General features: G+C 33.1%; 1 protein-coding gene across 5 annotated transcripts in view; it reads right to left on the bottom strand.

The window, feature by feature from the left end:
• The window catches only part of GKAP1 (G kinase anchoring protein 1), a 63,294-nt gene that overhangs the window by 21,119 nt on the left and 18,026 nt on the right, over nt 1–24,149 (bottom strand). For 4 of the 5 annotated variants that reach the window (XM_031945474.1, XM_012543064.3, XM_031945472.1 and 1 more), the window contains exons 5-6: nt 6,507–6,584; nt 3,848–3,980 (exon numbers count right to left, since the gene is read on the bottom strand). In XM_031945474.1, the coding sequence (XP_031801334.1) occupies nt 3,848–3,980; nt 6,507–6,584 (211 nt within the window). The remainder of the gene's footprint in view (nt 1–3,847; nt 3,981–6,506; nt 6,585–24,149) is intronic. The other variant, XM_031945473.1, reaches the window with a different exon arrangement.

The raw sequence follows: 24,149 nt of genomic DNA, 5'->3' as shown, positions 1-24,149 counted from the left end.
GTGTCCAGCTCTTGACTCCTCTTGAAGGGTTTTCTTGGCAGATTTTTATGAGATATTTCAGTTTTTGTATTTTCTCAAGTCAAACTTCCCCCCCTCAAACTAATTTAAATTTTTGTTTTAAAAAATAATAATAGCTAATGCATATCATATGCCAAGCATTTTATAATTATTATCTATTTCAGATGATTTGCACAACAGCTCTGGGAGTTAGGTGCTATTATGAATCTCATTTTACAGATGAGGAAACTGAAACAAACAAACAAAAAAAAATGGTTAACTTGCCCAAGGTCACATAGCTAGTCAGTCTCTAAAGCTGCACTTGAACTCAAAGTCTATCTAACTATAGGACCTGGTGCTATATCACTTCTCTATCAGCTACAAAAACATAGTTAATGCTATGAGAGAATCAACTAACATGGCATAACAGAGGCCTGGTCTACTAATCATCAAAGACTTTAAAAGTCCTGCCTCTGACACATACTGGCTACAACCATTCAGTACTCCAAATAAATCAATACTTTTATAAGGTATAGAGCAGTTGCTGAAATGGGTTTCTTCATCAGGAGTTCCCTATACTGAAATCAACAAATCTACACACACACACACACACACACACACACACACACAGTCTCTGTCTCTGTCTCTCTCTCATAAAACTATACCACATTATACTGTAAGGGATTGAGAAAAATCAAACCACATTTTTTGTTAGCTCTCCCAAAAAGACAACTATGAATGGCTATATTACCAAATCAAAAAGTATTTTTGAAAACTTCACAATTCTGGTATTATGGGAAGAAAATGCCAAAATTTCAAAATATTGGGGCTCAAATCTTAAAATTAATGAATTTACTGATAAAATAAAGACCACAATGACTTTACAGAATTAAATATTTATATAGCTAGTAGTACTAAATATTCACTAGGTTCTACAGTGCAGAAGTTCTGATCACTGCACAGTACCTGATATTCTAAGTTGTAGAACATACGTCAATCTTTTAATAGAAGATTCTTAGTAGGAATTCCCTATAACAATAAAATCACAAATCTAGACCAAAAAAACAAAAACAACAACAAAAAAAAAACACCATCCTAATCAGTGTAGAACTTAATTACACAATCTAATCTAGAAAGGACTTTATTGGTTATCTATTGTCCTATAGGAATTCTTTCTAAATTGCCACTACTATTTTATCTAATCTCAAGACTGCTTCTTACCCATTCTTGTAATGAAATCTGCTTTTTACTACTGGACAACTAATAATTAGTTATCAGCAAGTTTTTCCTTACAAAAAAATCTAAATGTTTCTCTGCAATTTCCACTTATTGCCCTTAGTTCTGCCTTCTGAACTGAAAAGGAGAAAGCAAAAAAGTCTAATGATTCTATTTTAGAGTTTCCAAATACTCGGAGATTACCAATTTCTTCTACCAAAAAGATCTCTCTTTTGGGCAAACCATCCTAGATTCTTCAACCAATCTTCACATGGAACATAAGTCTTCTGTCCCTGCCATTCTAATTGCCTCCTTCTAGGATTATTTCTACATCTTCTTAAAGTCAGTAATTATATATTAGATTCAAGTACCAGAATAAGATATGTATCTTTGGACATAGCAAAGCTGTGGATTTACTTTAAATGATTAGGCTTGTTACAAGAATTGTTTTTCTTTTTTCACCAGGGAGGAAGGGTTGTCCAAAAATAATAAATAAATAGAGGGTCATAGAAGTATTTAAAAATGTGCTGAAGAGAAGTTTTAGAAGCAAACAGTATCTCTGCCTTTATTCAAGTACTAGATACTGAGATAGTCTGTCTTACAAAGGCTGTTGTATCTTTATATGTGTTTTGACCCCATCTCTTTCCATCTTCTCTAATAGATCTTCATCTGTTTTTCTGATTATCTACAGGTTCTTCCATGCTACTAACATGCCAAAGTTTTCCACATTCTTAAAAAAAAAACAAAAAAAAACAACCAACTTCACTAATTCCCATTCCATTTCCTTCTGTATCTACTTCAAACTTCTGCAGCATGTTTCCCCTGAAAGAGGTGCTAAAGACCAGAAGAGTAACTTCCAGCTGTGCCAGCACAAGGCAACTCCCACTGATCCTGATCCCCCAACCAAGATACAGAGAACCTCTGGTGAAAAGAGTAGCGACCTTCCCTTTGACTTCCTCCTCTGTCCCTTGAGGGAAGAGAAATTAGAAAATCAGTGAGGAAGACAGCTTCCATCTTCTGCTGCACAGTACTTTGCCCAATCTCCAGTGTTTAGAGGAAGGGAAATGGAGAAAATGGCCTCCCACCTGATATTGCTTTCTATCTTATGTTCCACTTGTCTCCCAGGTCATTCTCTAGAGGACTGGCGACTTGTAACTATGAAAAACATTCTCATACTTGATAATACCCTATACACATCCCAGTGATTTTGAACTCTTACAGGTCATTTTTTCCAATCCCATCCCCTACCATCCAATTCCTTATTTCTTGTCCCTTTCCTCTTCACCCTAAAGTTTTTTTGGTAAAGGTGCAATTCAAGTTTTTCTATTCTGCTCATTATTTTTGCCATGCTTAATGTCTCAAGGCTTTCTCCTATTCTCTTCACTGTTCTCCTATATTATTAAACTTGATGATCTCATCAGATCCCATGGAGTCAAATTATTATATCTGAGCAGATGATGTTCAGAGCTATTTATCCATCCCTGACCTCAAGTCTCACATTATCAACTCTCTCAGAATCCTGAAATAGGTATCTCATAAACATCATCACTCAATATGCCCCAAAAAGAATCAAAAAATTTTTTTTGCCAAAACTTGTCCTATTTGCCTATTAAGCAATTAACATTTACCCACTGAGGTAAGCATCCCCAATGAGTTGTACGTGGTCAGAATTGGTGCCAGCTGCATGCCAAGCTCTTTCTCTCAGGCCTGATAAGAGTGCTATACAGTCACTCATGTGCATCATGTCTTGTTCTGTTAAACCTGTCCCATTCCCTGTCTTCATGTAATTTTTGAATCTCAGCAGTTAAACAAAGTGTTTTCTGCAAATAATGCCTTTTAGTAGAAGTCTACTGTATTATGTAATATTCTTCACTTTCCCCCTGAGTTTACTGCTGTGAAATTATAAGCAAGGCCAGAACAAATACTTGTGTTTTAAGACTAGGTTAATACTACATAAATAAATGTACTTATAAACACAGCACACTTGTTAGCATCTATTTCATGCTGGGTTTACCACTTCCTATATTAAAAATAATGTGGTTTTTTTGGTTTGACTTAAAAACCACAGTGAGTGATGTAATTACCCTCTATACCCAGTAGTCAAAAGTTAAACACTATTAAGGTGATATTATAAGAGTTTTTTTGTTAATAAATTCTACTCTAAAACCAACTATTTTAGTATGTCTTTTCTAAGACAACTAGAGAAAGAATTAACAGATGAAGTACTTAACTATTTGGGGCTAGCATTTGAAGTTAAGTGAAAAATAAACATGTATTTGAAGAAAAATGAAAAAATAAACATCTCGAGATTATATTTTGTGAAGACATTAATTTAATTTCATTTAATAAGGCTTATAAAATGTCAGATCAAATAATTAAAGTAAATATTTTAAAACAAAATGCTTTAATACATCATATATTTTAAAAAATCATTTAAATACTTCACAATTGGTTTTAGCTTATGTAGAAACTGATTTTTAAAAATAGAAATAGTTCATATGGAAACAAAATTCCCATTTTGGGGAAATGCAGGAGTTATTTAAAACATGATTTTCAGTTATAAAAGAAACTTAGAAAAAAACAAGACTTGTAACTCAAAGTTTAGAATGTTTAATTCACATAAAACAATGCATACCTATATTTGCTTCCGATTGAAAGTCTTTCAGCGACACTGTGAGTGGTTTGTCTTTGCCTTGATGATTCTTTCTTTTTTCTTTTTTATTCATACCTTTTGATTGAGGTGAAGCATTTTCAACATTTTCATATTCCTGAGATGAATTAAGCACAAAAACAACTGCACTAATTTTACTTTTCAAACTCAATCATTTTGTAATTAAGTTATCACTAAAGTCCTATCTTTCCAAGAGAAAAAAAGTTAAAATTTGTCTTGGGCTTAACTAACTGAAGAATGAACATCCCTACTCCATTATCTTTTATTGTTATTGTTTTTTTTTTTTTTAATAGACTGGCTGAAAAAAAAAAGTATCTTCCAAAATCACAAAAGTATTATTTGGCATAAAAGAAAAGTATTTTCTTGACATAGTGTCTTAAAAAAGTATAACAGCCTGAATCACTCAATGATTTTTTTCAATATCAAAAGAAAGTGAGGAAGGAAAGAGAACAATTTACACAATGACTATGGTAATGTAAAGAAAAACAATTTCAAAAGAATACTTGACTTTGATCAATATAATGATTAATCATGACTTCAGAAAGCAAATGATGATGAAGCATGCCTCTCATCTTCTGGAAGAAAGGTGATGGACAAGGAGCACAGAATGAGACATATACTACATATATATTTATATATGGGGCATTCTAGGTTAAGTGATTTATCCAGAGTTACAAACATCTGAGGACACATTTAAACTCAGGTTCTCAACTCCAGAGCCAATGATCTATCCACTGAGCCACCTAGTTACCCCAAGACATACATTATCAAACATTATATAGCTTGACTACACTTATTTGTTACAAATAAAAACTCTTTTTGTGGGGGATGGTGAATTAGTAGGTAGTTACAGAGATTCAAAAAAATATATAGGGAAGAACATCAACAAAACATTAGAATTACATACAAAAGAAAAATTGAAGTTCAGAGGGAACACCAAAGAGACAGTTTTGTTACAACACTAAATTTAATACTTTTAAAAGGCCTCATATTGTCTTAACCAAACTTCTGTTTCATATACAAGCTTTTTCCACTTTTTGTCATATGAGGAAACAGTTATGTTTGTGGATACTTATTAAGTCATAATAAAAAAGTTTAAATTTAATAATAAAATAAAACAAAAAAATCAAGGAAGGGCTCCATTATCTTAGGTGTACTCTTTGTGGTGAACTTATGATAAGCTATGAAGAAAACACACAGAATGGGCAAACATAGATGGATTGTGATCTGCATTGTATAAGGGAACAGCCAAATCAAAATACTGTTTCATTTTTATATTAAATTCTATAAAATTAATGTTTTGAGTCTTTTGAACTAGTTATTGCTTTAAAAATTACCTGCCTTCCTGCCATCATACAAATCAAAATTCACTGTCATCAATAAATGAGACCCTTACTACAAAGCGTATTGCAAATATTATAAACACTGGCTGCTTAAAATTACTTAAAACCATATTTTATATTCATTTACTCACTAATATACTAAATACATATATACACACACCATATGTGACACAAAACTAGCTTTAATGTTTAGCTATTCAGTTAAAACTAAGAAATGAATATTATATTCTATTTCATTGGAGTCAGAAGCTTTTCTGAAAAAAAATTAATCAATTTAAGTAAATCATTATATTAGTAGTTTATTCATGTTATTTTAGCAATTGTTTCATACATCTGAATGTCAAAGTAACTATAAGTATTTACTAGTAAATACATTTGGTACCAAGATTAAAGGATAGGAAAATGAAAGTAGAAAATTTTAAAACTACATTACATTTTTTACTACTAGCTTTATCCTTTCTCTAAAATTCCAAGGAGAAAACTTCATCTATTTCGAACTGTATTTCCTCTCTTTTCCTTAGGTCTCAAATGAAAGGATGGATGGATAGTTAAATTTTTTTTTTTTTAAAGGCAGGTTAAGAAGGAAAGTAGCAAAGGCAATGGATAAGAAATCACCCTAAGCAATTAGGAGGTTAGCTGTATTTAAAGAAAAATTCAGGAAGATTACCTTAAAAAAAAACCTAGGAAAATTAAGTCAATTTAATGTGAGAAATGCACTTTTTCCCTAGTTTAAGCAAAGCTGATCAGTAATAATCTTTCAAAAAATATTTCTGCACACACCAAAAGCTTCTTAAAAAAAATAGCTCTAAGAAGCATGTCTACACAATGTCTAATATTAAAGATCAGTGACAATTATGAATTCTGAGCCCCAATGACTAAAATGTCAGAAATGTCTTTCTTTGCTGTCTGTTAATTGCAAATTAAAAAGCTCAATAGCAGACAGGGGACCCCTCTTTTTAAAAGTCCCTATATTGAAACTATGTATAACTTTGCACCTTTGTTTAAAAAACGCAGACAAAATTTTTTTAAAATTACAAGTTATTTTTTTTCTCTTAATTTAAAAATAAGTGTTGAAATAAACAGAAAATGCTCAATTTAACCTTCTTTCATTCTCTCTAAAAAGCTTAGGTGGAATGAGAACATCTACAAGAGTTTGTTATATAAAAGAATTGACTCAAGATAAAATTTCAAAGTTCAACTTAAGATTTGAGAATCTGATAGTCAAAGCTTTAATATTAGACATGCATTTCTAAAATCTGCAGCTGAAATAATGTAAATACCTTTTTGTGTTCTTCATATTCTAGTTTGCTTAGCAACAATGCCTTTTCAAGATCAGCTTCAAACATTTCAGATGTCAACTGAAGGTAAGGAAAGAGAGACTTATGATTAAGTCAAATGTCAATAGTAACATAGAATTGCACACTATGTTCAATGTACATGTACAATATACAATATGTACATGTACAATGTAACAAATGTCCAGGTAAATTCAACATTTATTCAATGCTTACAATTTGCATGGCACTATAAATGTGTAAAAAAAAAGGGGAGGTAAATGTGTGTAAAATTAGGAAGCAAATAGATTAAGCATAAAGGGAGAAGAAACAGAGAACAGAGAAGAATTCTCCCAAGAGAACTAAACTAATTTATCAATGTAACTAAAATATAAGTACCTTTATTTTTTTTAATCAAAGAAAATTGGTTAAGGGGAAAAAAAACCTCTTCCAAATTTGATATCTGCTTTCCCTCCTTAGCTATCAGTAATTTGCTGATCTCTTCATTAAATTTAAAACAATAAAACAAAATCTAAAACAAACCATTCCAGGCAACAGGTCATTTTACTTCTCAGTTTGTTTCCTCACCTGAATAAGATGGCCTTTCATACCTCTCCTAGCCCTTAATTTAAGACACCACTTAAGCATTATTACATAGTATATTATTTCAAAAGACCTATAATTTAATAATTGTTATTTTCTTCATCTACAAATACAGATCACAATTCCACCACATCCTAACATCATCTTTGGCCATTTACTGCAGGGGAAAAAAATTATCTAGTATTCACCTCTCTGGTGATAACTCCATCTGAACTTAAGGTACAGAGGTCTCAAGCAACATACATACATCTGTGGACCAGTATGTTCTATAGACACTATTATTTCACTAACATAGCCTTTGACAGTAAGGAGTGCCTTTTATACCCCTTACAAGGCATAAAAAGACTACAATGAAGGATACAAATATTGTTTAAAATAATCCAAGAGAAGTTTTTATCCTGATGATCAATTGTTATGTATTAATCACAGGCACAGAAATTTCTTGCATTTAATAATATCCCCCCCAATTACATGTAAAATAGATTTCAACATTCATTTTTCAAAGACTGAGTTCCAAATTTTTCTCCCTCCTTCCTTTCCCTTTGCCTCTCCCCAAGATAGCAAGCAATATGATATAGATTATACATATGTACAATAACGTTAAACATATTTAGACATGTGAAAGAGAAATCAGAATGGACAGGCAAAAACCATGAAAAAGAAAAACCAAAAGTGAAAATAGTTTACTTCAATTTTCATTCAGACTCCATAAGTGCTTTCTCTGGATATGGATAGCATTTTCCATCACAAGTCTGAGAACTGTTTTGGATCACTATATTACTGATTAGAACTATCACAGGTGATCATCATATATAGTCAGTCCTCCGGAATGATATATAGTAAAAAACCCAAATTCTTTACAAAAAAGGTCAGATGACCTTGAAAATGATGTAATCACCACCTTAGGAATGAAGCTCCTGAGAGTGATATGGCATAACCCTGGAGAATGTGTGAAAGAAAGGGAGTTGGGCCTATTATCGTTATTCTATTAAGCTGTCCATCAAGGATTTTGGTTTTGTCACCCAAAAATCTGGACTGTTAATCTTGAACCTGAACCCAAATAATGAGCACTTCTTAGTTTCAAGGATCCTGCAGTTAAGGGACTTTCTTTCCTCCTGAGCAGGCACACTAGATCATATATGCAAGTTCACTTCCTCCTGGGATCCTCCCTAATTCTCTAGATCCCGCTCTTACTCTTCTCCCCCCACCCCTGACTTTAAAGTAGTGCCCCTTTACTCTCAGACTGTTTTTGGTTAGCCCGTGTGCCTTTCATGAAATAAGGCTCTCTTTTTGTTTATGAGTTCTCATAACTCATATTTTTGTTGAGTTTTTCACATTCCAAAGTGCTCTAACAACTTAGTCCTTTATCGATCCCACAATGCTTCCATTACCATGTACAATGTTCTCCTCATTCTGCTCACTTCACTTAGCATCAGTTCATGAAAATCTTTCCATGTTTTTCTTACATCTGCCTGCTCAACATTTTATTCCAGTACATTTACATCACACAACTTGTTCAAACCTTCCCTAAATGATGGGCATCCCCTCAATTTCCAATTCCTTTCCATCACAAAAAGAGCTCCTATAAATATTCTTGTATATGTGAGTCCTTTTCCCTTTTTTATGATTTCTCTGGGATACAGACCTAGTGGTGATACTGATCAACAATGATTATGAAGAGTTTTATAAAGGCATAAACATTTTTTAAGGAATAAGTTTTATATAATTTTTTCTATACTTCCTTAGTACTCACTATCTGGGACTTTTTAACATTCTTTCCTTCATTCTCTCTACTAAAACTGAGTGCAGTAAATCTAGTTCTTCTGAATAGTTGTGTAGTCTTGGGCAACCTCTGGGTTTTTTAATTCCTAAAATGAGAAGCCTGGACTAAATGATTTCTAACATCTCTCCTTGTAGCTCTAACACCCATATTTAATTTCCTTGCCAGGATGTTGCTAAACAATATATTTCTACAGTTCATTAAGGATTTCAAAGTAATTTTTTCATAACAACCCTGTGAAGTAGGTAATGTTCACCATCATTTAAAAAAGAGAAACTGAGATTCAGAGGGTTGAAGTTACTTGACCAAGATCACATAGTTTATAAATGTCAGGATCTGAATCTTATTCTCCTGACTCCAAGCTTAGTTCTTTTACTAATCCATCATAGCTACATCCTTTTCTAATGCTCATATACTGTAATTTTTAAGCCTTTTATATCTATATTTCTGAGAGGTCTTATTAATTATTCTCCCTGAACCAATATCAGAATTTGTAATTAGTGTTCGGTTTTCTTTTAGTGGTATATTTTTCTATTTATATTATTGTAGTCATTGTGTATATTTGAATTTTGCTTATATTTTCTTGTTATCAGTCACAGAGAAGTAACTTCCCTTGTTTCTGTAAAATTCTTATTCGTGGATTCATTGTTTCTGTAAAATTCTTACTCGTGGATTCATACTATGAATAGTCCATTATTTTTATACCAGTTTGTTCAGTCCGTCTCTTATTTGTTTTGTGGCTCGATTTATATAATTCTGAGAGTACAAGGTTGAGATCTCCCACTATTATAGTTTTGCTGTCTATTTCTTCTTGCAACTCAAGTTAGAGGCTACACCATTTGGTGCATACATGTTTAGTACTGATATTGTTTCATTATCTATGCTACCCTTTAGAAAGATAAAATTTCCTTCCTTATCTCTTTTAATTAGATCAGTTTTTGCTTTTGCTTGATCTCAGTCTGTCTCAAAATTAATGGGCACCATTTCCAATTCTTTGTTACCACAAAAGTAATATGAATATTGTGGAACCTTGGATCTTTCTTTCTATCTTTGAAAACCATGGGATAACATGCTCACTAGTGAGCAAATTGCTATGTGAAAGGTTGTAAGAACGCTGTGACTTTTGAATATTTCCAAACTTTTCCCCAAAATAATTAGCTCTCGCTATATAGTAATATATATTCCTACACAGCCCTTCCAACACTGTTTCTGGTTCTTTCCAAGTATACCAATTTGCTGATTGTGTAAAGTTAAACCTGGTGATTGTTTTAACATCTATTTCACATCAGTAGAGATTTGGAAGAAATTAATGAAATTAAAAGAAATTAATAATAAGGTCATTAACAATTTACAACACTTCCTTTTGAAAACTGTTCAAATCCTTTGACTACTTATTGGGAAATGACTCAATCTTCTATTTTGGAACCAATATTCTGGACGCCAGACTTATTAGAGATAATGCAAAAATTCAATCCCAGTTCAGTTGATAGTTTCTTTTATTTGATCTATATGGCGATTAATAAAAAATTTTTATACAACTGAAATTGTCTACTTTGTATTTTATACAAAATTTTAATCCTCTCAAATAATTACAAATTCTATCTGAAGCTACAGTTGTGGAAGGTACCTCCTTGAATTTTCTATTTAAAAAAAAATAAAAATGGAACCATTATTTAGGTTATACATGCTTATGGAGCTTATTATGATACTTAGTCTAATATGTGGCTCTAAACTTAATTTATATTAAATTGATTACCTATTTTCCCAACAGCTTATGTCAAAACAGGTTTTTCTGGTTTTACACCCTCCCCTCAATAATTTAATATTCTTGAGTTTATCCAACATTAGACTTTTACTTTTAATTTCTTCTGGTTGTCATTTATCCAGTCTGCTCCACTGAAATACTTTTCTATTATTAAACTAGTACCAAATGGCTTTGATTACTGCTTCAAAATTACTTCTTTCTCATTCCTCATTATCAATGATAATTCATAGCATTTAACATTTCTGATGTATAAAATTAAAATAGCCTCTACTCATGCATTTAGATATGGGGAAACATTTTGAATTTGAAAAATTCTTGAGGGAAGCATTGTTTTTATAAATCTTTTGCTTACATTACATAAATTACATATGACAGAAGAGTGGTATTTATATAATTTGAAATTTCCTTAGGGATCTTTGTATTTTATAACAGAATCTATTATGCAATAATTCCAATCCAGTTATTTTATATAATAAGACACAATGAAATATAATTTTACAACTGCATTTGCACTTCAATATTCCCTCTGTTCAATGATTTATAAAATCTAATGCATGTGAATTCAGGGACAAGAAGATACTATACTGATAAGGTTTCTAAGAGAATTTAAGTAGCTACTTTCTTAAATCTTTTGAAAATGCCAATTCCTGCAAGCCAGTTTTAGTAATTCATACTCCAACATGAATCTTTCTGTTTAATTGGCAACAATAATAGTGCAGTCTTAAAAATGACAAAGATGAGATAAGTAATTGAATAACCTAAGCTATATAGGGGTAAAAACATATACAGAAGGGGACACATTTTGAGAGTATTCAAAGATCTGAAAGAGGGGAAGATAGCTACTTTCTCAACTCTAGAAAAAAAATTTTAATATCTTGATCTTTTTGTTTTTTTAAATAGTACTATATTTTTCCAAATATATGCAGAGATAATTTTCAACATTCACCTTTGCAAAACCCTGCATTCCAAATTTCTCTCCCTCTCCTTCCCCTTTTCTCTCCCCAAGACAGCAAGCAAATCGTTATAGGTTAAACATGTCCAATTCTTCTAAACATATTTCCATATTCATCATCTACAAAATCTTTATGGCAAGTCTTTTATATCTATATTGAAAGTATCCTTGTTGAAACTTGAAGAACAAAGACTTTTATAAATTATTTTTCCATAGCAGGAAACTTCATCATTCCCAGGACTAAAATGTACAAAGACTACAAAATCCCATTGTGTCTGTTGCTTATTGATAAAAAAAAAAAAAAAAAAAGGATTTGGCACATTATAGCAAAATACATCTTTAAAGTCTCTCAACAATCTCTCACACATGTTAAGATCATTAAGGATATCTTAATATAAACTATTATAAATAATTTTATTTGATCCTCTGAGTGTAAATTATCAAGTATGGCACAGAAAAGACATGTATTCTTATATAACAACTATGCAACTATGGCTGCCCCAATTCATTTAATGTCTAGTTTATGGTTGCTATTATTCTTCCTATAATATATAAAAATACATATTTTTTTCAAATTTGTTCACTTGTCCTCTTTCCTTTGCAAATGTAAAGAAATTTAATAGTTTGCTAGAAAATTCATACATGCACAGCCACATTTGTAATCAATTGCCTGTTGCTATCTTAAGATTTTGCCAGTATGTGAATGAAGTACTAAACTGCCCTAAATTTTCACCTATTTATATCATCAATTATATGATTTAGTATCTGGAGATTGGTACAGGAGATTTAAGAGTTATATCAGAAATCCAGGCCACAAACTTCATACTCTCTATTTTGCCTTAAGACTTGTTATGAGTTAATCACTACCAGTGAAAGGGGATGAATTCCTGGACTCTTGGAAAGTTTCTGAGTCTACTAAAGCCATAAGAATAAGAGGAGGCAGGTCTTTACCAATCTCAAGGAAATGCTGTCAAACATATCAGAGTAGGGACCTTTTCTGCATAAAAAGAGAATTCTGGTAAGCCACCATTTGGTGCTTGCCATATTTATAGCATATACTGAATTAAAATTTAGGTCATTCCCAATTATAGCTAATAAAAACGGGGCTTCTCATGAGGGAAATCTTAAAATCTATAGTAATTCCCGCTTTCCTGAGGCTATAAAGAAGATCCTTCTACAAATTTATGCATGGGCTCTCTTTTGTTTTTGCCTAGCATGAATACTGATTTGCCACAAAACCATTCATTTGCAGCAGCACTTGATCCAATTTATATTGGAATTGAAATGGTAGAACTTGATAAATTCTTGATTTTAAGAAAAAAAATTTTTTTTTTTTTTTATCAAAAACAGTTTTAATTAGGCATTCCAAAAATGCTTGTTTCACAGTTGTAGTGAAGATATAATAGATAATGCTTATCAAAGAGGAATTCACCATAGACGGCAATGCTCTTCTTTATCAGGTAAACCCATCCAGATTATGGTACAGAGGCAAATGAGTAAGAACTACTATTGTTCAAAAGCATTTGGTCTAGCAATCTATATGAAAAAAATAAAGTGGATAAAGAATGTCAATTATCCAAACTATGAAATACCACTGGATGAACAAGCCTTGGCTTAGTCCACTGATATTCTTGTCTTTTCTTTTTCTCCCAGCCTAAGTACTACATTGATATTTATATAATGCTAAAAAGGCTACAAAAAGTCATTCAACATGGGCAAGGGTAATAAAATATGACATGTGGATGGGTTGTACCTTTGAAGAGAAGATCCACATCAATGAGGTCACAAACCCATTCAAATACTGAAATGTGAATGGACTTATGATAAGCATTTGGGAAATGGTTTTATCAAACCAAATTTCACTTTGGAATTGTAAACTGATTAATGTATACATAATAAAACATGTTTTCCAGACCCTGTCTCAAAGATAGAGATAAGCATTTTCCTGGGCACAGATGAATCGAGTTTTCTTGAAAATGAGGAAAGAAAAGCAGGATATTCTGGGGTGACTCCACCAGTCAGGTAATCAAAATGATGTGGTTAGTGACAGTGCAGAGAGTTGTAGGAATCCCTCTGGTCAAAGGTCCAACATGAAAGAATTCAAGAACCCAAAAAGTTTGAATGGCAACAGGGAAGTTTATTGTTGGCACTGAGAAGCCAGCTTTGCTAGAAGGACAGATGCCTTAGTGACAAGAAGTCCTTTCAGAGAAATAGAGGTTATCACTGAAAAGAGGGTATCTTATCTTCACAGCAGCCAAGAGTCCTGCTAGGCAGCTGTGCCAAGAGGAGAGGTCCCTTGGCAAAGCATAATCCTACTTTGGACTGCTGCAAAGATTTGGAGTTCAAAATGGTCATTTTATTGGCAGTTTGGGGGTAGGGCTTCCATTAAATGACATTCCTTCCATGTTGTCACTGCTCCCAAGTTTAGATTTCCAGTTGACTGAGACCACTCAAGTTGCAGCTACTGGGAGTGGTCCTGGGCTAATCTTAATGAAACCACTTAACTCACTGAAGGGAAGGTCTCTGTCAGGAGAATTTCAGAGCTTATCCCCATGGCTCCCCCCCCCCCCCAAAGTCAGGGGGACAGTTTCAGGGTTCATCCCTGTCAAATTTAAGTCCTGTCTCAAACCTTTAATAGCTATATGACCCTGGGCAAGTCATTTAACCTCTTTGTGCTTCAGTTTTCTTATCTGTGAAATAAGGTTAGTTTTGATGTCCTCTAAAGTCCCTTTTGGTTCTAAATCTATGATCCTATAACTCAATGAAGATATTATCAGTTATCATCAGCAGGACATTTTAAGAATGATGTTGCCAGAATGCAAAAGAATTAAAAAAGAAACTTACGACATTCATTATAATGACCAACCTTGACCTAGGAGATGAGATAGAAAATGTCCCTTCTTCCTTTCTTTGCAGAGTAGGGAGCTATCAATATCAAACACAAAACCTCCCCTCTAACTTGGTCATTTTCTTTATTTTGTTTTTTTTTAATCTTAAATTCTTTCCCTCCCTCCTTCCCACTTTCCATTTTATTTTCTTATGAGAGGGAAGAAAAAAATGACAAATTCAGGCAAGGAGGAAAACAAAAGTTATCAGTTTTCTCCTAAATTATCATTGCTATTGGCTTAAAAAAAAAAAAACAACTAAATTATTAATAGAGAATTGCAAATTAAAGCAACTTTGTGGGTCTATCTTATATTTATCAGACTAGACAAAATGACAAAAGATGGAGGGGTTATGGAAAAACAAAACCCTTTTGTACTTGTGAAAATGAGTCAATCCAGATAATATAGAAAGCAATTTGGAACTATGCCCAAAATTTTAACAAACTTTGCATTCTCTTTGACCCAGCTATACCACTATTAGGCTTACATCCCAAGGACATCAAAGGAAGATAAAAAGGATCTACATACAAAAAAATGGAAACTAAAGGTTAGAATCAGAGTCAGATTTAGGGTAAAATATTGTAGTATGTGGATATAACAGGCAACAGGTATGAAGCATATAACAGGGTATTATTGAATTATAAGAAATGATGGCCAATTTTAAAGGAAATGGAAAAAAACTTTATGAGCAGAGTGATATGAGAATTAGGCAAACGATTCATATAATACTATAACATTACAGAGAAAAACAGCCTTGAAAGCTCATAGAACTTTGACCAACTAAAGGATAAACCATGAGCCCAAAAGAATGATGAAAGATGAAACATGCTACCACTTTTCAAAAGAGATATGAAAAACTCATAAAAAGATTCATATCTTCCAACATTGCTAATGGGGGAATTTGTTTTCAATATGAGATATTTGCTGAAGAAATTTTGAAAAAAAATTTTTTTTGGAAAAAACTCCTGTTTAATAGGAATACCCAGAGGAAAAGATTGACAAAAAAAATTTGTGACTCTTTGCAGATGATATGATGGTATACATAGAGAACCCCAGAGATTCTACTAAAAAGCTATTAGAAATAATTCATAAATTTAGCAAAGTTGCAGGATATAAAATAAATCCCCATAAATCCTTAGCATTTTTATACATCACCAACAAAATCCAACAGAGCAAGAGATACAAAGAGAAATTCCATTCAAAATAACTGTCAACAGCATAAAATATTTGGGAATCTATCTACCAAAGGAAAGTCAGGAATTATATGAGCAAAATTACAAAAAACTTTCCACACAAATAAACTCAGACTTAAATAATTGGAAAAATATTAAGTGCTCTTGAATAGGCCGAGTGAATATAATAAAGATGACAATACTCCCTAAACTCATCTATTTATTTAGTGCTATACCAATCAGACTTCCAAGAAAATATTTTAATGATCTAGAAAAAATAACAACAAAATTCATATGGAATAATAAAAGGTCGAGAATCTCAAGGGAATTAATGAAAAAAAAATCAAATCAAGGGGGCCTAGCTGTACCTGATCTAAAACTATATTATAAAGCAGCAGTCACCAAAACCATTTGGTATTGGCTAAGAAATAGATTAGTTATGTTAGGTTCAGAAGACAGAATAGTCAACTATAGTAGTCTAGTGTTTGACAAACCCAAAGATCCTAACTTTTGGGATAAGAATTCATTATTTGACAAAAACTGCTGGGATAACTGGAAATTAGTATGGCAGAAATTAGGCATGGACCCACACTTAACACCGTATACCAAGATAAGATCAAAATGGGTCCATGATTTAGGCATAAAGAACAAGATTATAAATAAATTAGAGGAACATAGGATAGTTTTCAGACCTGTGGAGGAGGAAGAAATTTGTGACCAAAGATGAACTAGAGACCATTATTGATCACAAAATAGAAAATTTCGATCAAATTAAAAAGCCTTTGTACAAATAAAACTAATGCAAACAAGATTAGAAGGGAAGCAACAAACTGGGAAAACATCTTCACAGTTAAAGGTTCTGATAAAGGCCTCATTTCCAAAATATATAGAGAATTGACTCTAATTTATAAGAAATCAAGCCATTCTCCAATTGATAAATGGTCAAAGGATATGAACAGAAAATTCTCAGATGAAAAAATTGAAACTTTCTAGCCACATGAAAAGATGCTCCAAGTCATTATTAATCAGAGAAATGCAAATTAAGACAACTCTAAGATACCACTAACACACCTGTCAGATTGGTTAGAATGACAGGGAAAGATAATGCAGAATGTTGGAGAGGATGTGGGAAAACAGGGACAGTAATACATTGTTGATGGAACTGTGAATACATCCAACCATTCTGGAGAGCAATTTGGAACTATGCTCAAAAAGTTATCAAACTGTGCATACCTTTTGATCCAGCAGTGTTACTACTGGGCTTATATCCCAAAGAGATCTTAAAGGAGGGAAAGGGATCTGTATGTGCACGAATGTTTGTTGTGGCAGCCCTGTTTGTAGTGGCCAGAAACTGGAAACTGAGTGGATGCCCATCAATTGGAGAATGGCTGAATAAATTATGGTATATGAATATTCTGGAATATTATTGTTCTGTAAGAAATGACCAACAGGAAGATTTCAGAAAGGCCTGGAAAGACTTACACAAACTGATACTGAGTGAAATGAGCAAGACCAGCAGATCATTATATACTTCAACAACAATACTATATGATGACCAATTCTGATGGACCTGGCCATCCTCAGCAATGAGATCAACCAAATCATTTCCAATGGAGCAGTAATGAACCAGCTACGCCCAGAGAAAGAACTTTGGGAGATGACTAAGAACCATTACATTGAATTCCCAATCCCCATATTTTTGCCCACCTGCATTTTGGATTTCCTTCACAGGCTAATTGTACAGTATTTCAGAGTCTGATTCTTTTTGTAAAGCAAAATAACAGTTTAGTCATGTATACTTATTGTGTATCTAATTTATATTTTAATATATTTAACATCTACTGGTCATCTTGCCATCTGAGGGAGGGGATGGGAGAAAGAGGGGAAAAACTGGAACAAGGGGTTTGGCAATTGTCAATGCTGTAAAGTTACCCTTACTATAACCTGTAAATAAAAGGCTATTAAATAAAAATAAAAAAAACCATGCTTGTCTAGATTATAATCAACTGAAAGAGAAAGGAGAATACTGCATAGATCTGAAAAGCCTGATATAGTGGAGAGTAGTAGATACAACACAGGAAGAACAAAAGACAGACAGACCCAGTAAATAATGGGAGACAAAAGCCAAGAACAGAATTAACAATAAAATCCATGACTTCACATGTCTATATATGAATCCCCAAAGTATTGGCAAGGTGAACTAATTGGTCAGAAATATTTACAGATTTATCAGACTCCAAGACAGAACTCAAAATTGGAATTTGGCTATTAAAAGCATACTTTATGTTAAAAAGGGAAAACAGATAAAAAATAGAGTAACCTTGTATAGTAATAATGTATACTCATGAGGAAATAAAAGAACCTGAACATAGCAACATGATAAGAGAAAAATCAAGAGATCAATAACTGTGAGGATCAATAGAAAAACAAACAGAAGCACTACACTGGAAATCATCTAGAAAACAAGAATGAGAGGAGGAATTTGAGAAACAAATCACAAATCTGGCATGGAAAGCTAATATTGCAAAAAGAAGTCAGGCTTCAGCTATACACTTTTATTTTCTGCCAAAAGACAGCAGATGATAGGATATATTTGTAAACTATCTTAACTATGATTTCATCCTTCAAAAGATTGCAAAATAAAGGGGTAATTCTGAACAATAAAGTAGCACTTGTGTTGCTTCAGCTGGCATTGATCAGAATCTTGGAAGCAAATGATTACTCTATCATGGAATTTCTGATGAAAAGGAAAAACAGAGACAGAAAGGGGGGAGAAAAGCCAGGCATAATGTGATATGCACCCTTCACTATAGGGGAATCAATTCTGGAGGGTTTAAAGAGAAGATCCCATGGGCTAATTAATCTATCACAGTTCAGGAAGCTGGCTTGGCAGATAAGGAAAACTTTCAAGAATGAAATTCTCAACACACAAGAACAATCAAGAAAAATCAATGCACAGAAAATTCCCTGACAAACTCATATCTGAAAGAGACATTTTTGAAAGGCATCTAACTTAGGATGAATAATAGCATGTTCCCTTAAGAATAGTGTCAGGAGTCCAATGAACTGAGTCCAGCAATGAATGGTGACGACAATAAAGAGGTTTTATAAAGCTGATTTGGGGGGAAAAAAAGAGAAACAAAGAAGGGATAGGACTGCAGCTTGGAATAGATAGGGTAAAGCTAAAATAAATAACAATTAAGGAGAATCTAAACTATTCAACTCCTATTTTGCTTCAGTTATTTATAATGCTAATAATCATTAGAAACTGGGAAGCTTTAATTGTAAGTACAAAGTACTATAACTGCTCTCCTCTCAAATATATATACCAAAACTTTAATTTCCAAATGGGTACTAATTCACAAGTATGACCAACTTGAAACATTTTAGGAAATGGAGGGGGCAGAGGAAAGAAAGGAACTGAACAGTTTTGACAGGTTTCAGTTTTCTTTAGAATAACCTCAATGAAGTAAAATTTCGTTCTTTAAGGATGGTTTTCATTTTTAAAAAATAATATTCAGGCATATAATTAATACAATTATTAAATGATTAATGATTAATACAGTGCCTAACTTTTTTTAATGACTAAAATTTTTGAAGCCTAATTATTTTTATCTAGTTATCTCCTAATGATGATAATTCAATGCCAAAGGAGGGCATTGAAAAAATGTTTTATTTAATTAATTAATATCATTATGTGGCCTGGAACCCAGATATCCCCTGGCCTCAAATATCCTGGCCCTGGTTCACACCGATTAAGTCTGATGCTTTAGACTGACTTTCTCCTGCCTTCCCAAATGAAAAAGATCATACTCTCTCTTTGGCTGAACATAGCCAAATGATTAGCTGGGACAAAAAAATCTTTGCAGCAAGTTTCTCTAATAAAAGTTTCATTTCCAAGGTAAAAGAAACTGATGCAGTTAATAAGAATAAGGGCTACATAAACAAAAGATATAAGAGGCAGCTAGGTGGCTTAATGGATAAGATTCTGGGCCTGTAGTCAGGAAGGCTTATCTTCTGAAGTTCATATCTAGTCTCAGACACTTCCTAGCTGTGTGACCCTGGGCAAGACACTCCATCTTGTTTACCTCTGGTTACTCTCATCTATAAAATGAACTGCAGAAGAAAATGGCAAATCACTTCAGGATTTTTACTAAGAAAATCCCAAATGGGATCACAAAGAGTTGGGTATGACTGAAAAATGACCAGACAAGATACCAAAGATATAACCAAGTAGTTCTCAAAGAAAAAAAAAAAAATCCAAACTATGAGTAGCCTCATAAAAAATGCTCTGAATGACTAAAAAAATAAACAAAAATTAAAGCATCTCTCAGGTAAATAAGTATCAACTGGGGAATGGCTGGGCAAATTATGGTAGATGAATTAATCTGGAAAACTATTATGCCACACAAAATGATGAAAAGAGAGTTGTTTCAAAAAAATCTGAAAAGATTTGAATAAATTCATGCAAAGGAAGAACAATTCATACAACAATATTTGTAAAGACAAGAAATTTTCTAAGAATTCTGATAGACACCATGAAGGATTATGATTCTATAGTACCAAAAGATGACAAACGTCACCCCTCCCCACTTCTGACAGAGAGATGATGGATTCAATATGCAGAATGAGACATAAGTGTTTAGTCATGGCCAATGTGGAAATCTATTTGTCTTGGCTATAAATGCTTGGTATTGTTTTTTCTTTTCTTTTTGAGGAAAAGTAAAAGGGAGAGTAAATGCCCTCTCATTTCATTGTTCATTGAAAAAAATAAACTCAATTAAAAATATCTTGGGTTCATCTAGGGGAGGGGGTGGAGGGAGGGAAGGGAAAAGATGGAACAGAAGTTAGTGCAAGGGACAATGTAAAAATTACCCATGCATATGTTCTGTCAATAAAAAGTTATAATAAATATATATATGTGTGTGTATATATATATATCTTCGATTTAAAGCTCCCATAGCAGTTTGTCCAGAAAAATCTAGTATATTCCTAATACTGTCATATATGTAAATTTCCCCAAATATGGATAAAAAGGGATCCTCAACTCCCCTACAATCAAGAAACAATGCTTATGATATAAACAATTCAGATATCTACACACACACACACACACACACACACACACACACACACACACACAAAGTACTCAAATACCTCATCAATTTTTCTAAGAAAAGAACTCACACTGGATTGCTATGAAATAAATAACACTTTGACATCTTGGTCCCCTTTTCTTTCCATGGAGTTTTACAACCAATACTAATACCACTCTATTGTTGATTCCTCCCCCTTTGGGAGCTGCTGAACAAACAATCCCCTTTCCATAGGAACTTCACTGCCTGCATAACTTACTAGCCTTGTTGTCTAAAGAGGAAGGTGAAAAAAGCTGTATGTAGATGATCCCCTTCTTTTTCCATTCAGCATACTGCATGAGAAAATCCCTCTGTCTTGAGAATAGGGATTCATATTCGTTTTTGTGTCATGAACTCCTTCAGAGTTTCATAAAGCTTATAGATCTCACCTCCTCTTCACCAATTAATATTTTTAAGTAAAATAAAAAACAAAACACAAAGCATTGCAAAGGAAATCAATTATATGAAATGCAGTTATCAAAATCTTAAGACTGTAAGCTCATTGAGAACAGTTATCTTTTTATTAATTGTGTCCCTTGAACCAAATCAGTTCCAATGGAGCAGTAATGAACTGAACCAGCTACACCCAGCGAAAGAATTCTGGGAGATGACTAAAAACCAGTACATTGAATTCCTAATCCCTATATTTTTGCCCACCTGCATTTTTGATTTCCTTCACAGGCTAACTGTACAATATTTCAGAGTCTGATTCTTTTTGTACAGCAAAATAACGGTTTGGTCATGTAGACTTATTGTGTATCTAATTTATATTTTAATATATTTAACATCTACTGGTCATCCTGCCATCTGGGGGAGGGAGTGGGGGGAAGGAGGGGAAAAATTGGAACAAGAGGTTTGGCAACTGTCAATGCTATAAAGTTACCCATACATATAACCTGTAAATAAAAGGCTATTAAATTTTTTTTTAAAATTGTATCCCTACATATTTAGCAGAGTGCATGGCACATTGTAGGTGCTTAATAACTGTTTATTGGAAAATATAAAAAATAAGTTCATGGATTGCAGGTCAAAACTCCATGTTTCTAGAAAGTTCAAGCTCTTGAACTTAGCAACTACATCTCTAAACTTCCAGCTATCCTGGAAATCTCTGTTCTCCGTCTAAAAAGCTAGATTTTAGGGTAATGTTCTCTGTAGGCAATGTGAAATTATCCTGTCCTCCACAGGATTTGGGATTCCCAAACACTATCAGTAGAGACTACCTGTAACTGTAATCTCAAGCTGTGTTCAAGTATGTCTTTCTTTTATCTTGTATTTCTGCAATTAGTAGTTATCAAATTGCTCCTGGCAGATAGGAAACTCCATCTATAGAGTCAGATTATTTTGAGCACCACTCCTACCCCAATGCAGATCTACTCTGTGGCTCATCTGTCTTGTGAATAGGGGAAATCTAAGCAAGCAAGAAAGAGAGAGAGCGCAAAGAGCCTAGATTCTCTTGTAAGAGTTCACTCTTTTGAGATCCAGCCCACCAATCATCTTGAGGTTCCTGTGTCTTTAGAAGTAAAGTGCAAGTAGGCATACTAAATACTAAATATGAAATCCCTCTCAAAGAACTCCAGAGCCTTGTACCTTTTAATTTCATCAAACTGAATGAAGAACCAATAAAAAAGAATAACATTTCTTAAACATCAATTGAACACTTAGAACAGTACATATCTTCACAAAATAAATTTGAGGAATAACATTTGGGTGAATATATAAATTCTGAAATTTTTCAAGTAATTCTATATGAAACTTTCTTTTTTGTGGTGGTATTTTAATGATATTAGATAATTTTAAACACATCTAACTCCTACAGAAAATTCTCCCACACTGCCTACAATATTGAAGGACTGAAGTTATTTAAAACAGTTGGCTCATAATATCATAAGTTTAAAAGCACATATGTTTGACTAGTCAGTGTAATGAATTTACGTGTATACTGCATTGCAACTTACTTAGTAGAAATCAGTACTTGATTCACAGAGCACTGAGAGCACACTATGTGCTTGGATTTGCTCTCTATATCCTCCTAGGTAAATTGATATAATTGGTCTCAAATCAAATTTGAAAGAATTTTTGATGCTTTTATTTTTTGATGAGTCACCAAACTACTGGCATGCTCTAGAGGTATATTGCATCTTAGGCACTACCGGATATACGAATATGAAGTATGGTTGATAAATAAAAAGAACCTCAATTTTTAATGCAACCTTATGGTTTCATTATGGATTTCATGGCATAGGAACTACGATTAGAATTTGGCAATGGAAGATCATACTTTCAATAAAAACAAATCTGACATAAAGGGAGTTGAACAGGCACTATATATCAAAAAGATGCACATGCCTATACATAAATCCACTTGAGGGGAGAAACATATTAGAGGACAATTATTTTACACATAGAGAATGTCCCTCAATGTGGAAAATATTGATCCTTTACTAAAAAGGAAAAAAAAAGGAAATTTAAAACAGGATGTTTGAACATTTCTATCTTTTCCTGGCTCCTTCTATTCCCCAAATTAGAAGTACTCACTAAAGCTCTCTTCTTTACCACTTTTTTTTTAAACCCCCCCTCTATATTTTCTCCCTTGATAATCTTTCTTTCTCCTTTCTTTTAGTCTTTCTACAATCAATTTAGTGCTTCCAAAGTCATCTTACACATAACTGTTCTAATCAAAACTTTAAAAAACTTTAATGGGCTTCCATTATTATTTAAAGCAGAAACTCTTCAATCTGGAATGCAAGATCTTCTAAGCATGTGGCTTCTTCATACTTTGCCCTTTTCTCATGCTTGTTCCCTTCTACACACTACATTCTAGCAAAATACTACTTTCCATTCCCAGATCTCGTCTTTCCTTTTCTCGGTGCCTTTAGATGCAATTTAGACGCATTTTCCTACATGCTGAGATTCATCTGCTCTACATTTCTTCATGTTGAAAGCAGAGTTCAGGTAACATTCTCTCCATAAAATGCCTTCTCTTAATTTTCTATGGAGAAAAAACAACAACCCTCCCCACTAAATCTCTTATGTTACTTTAAGATTTTCAATAGCATTTATCCACAATGGGTTTATACTGTAAAGGGGAAGATAAGACACAAATAAGCACATAAATTAAACTATAAGGAATTATATTAAGAAATTGAGATTAAAAACCTCAAGTGGAAAAGAGAAAATTAGGAGGGGAGAGGAGAAAATTCATTATAAGCTCCTTCAAACATTTATAGTTGTGTCATATGGAAGAGGGATTAGATTAATCTAGTACAGACAGAGGATTAATCACAGTGGCAGCTGTGATGGAATTTTGGTATAAAAAGTAGCACAACTTAAAGGATGATACAAAACTATGAAAAACTT

Source organism: Sarcophilus harrisii, chromosome 1, assembly GCF_902635505.1.
Source record: "Sarcophilus harrisii chromosome 1, mSarHar1.11, whole genome shotgun sequence".
NCBI lineage: Eukaryota > Metazoa > Chordata > Mammalia > Dasyuromorphia > Dasyuridae > Sarcophilus > Sarcophilus harrisii.
The sequence above is the reverse complement of the archived record's forward strand: the minus strand, read 5'-3'. Positions and strand labels throughout refer to the sequence as shown.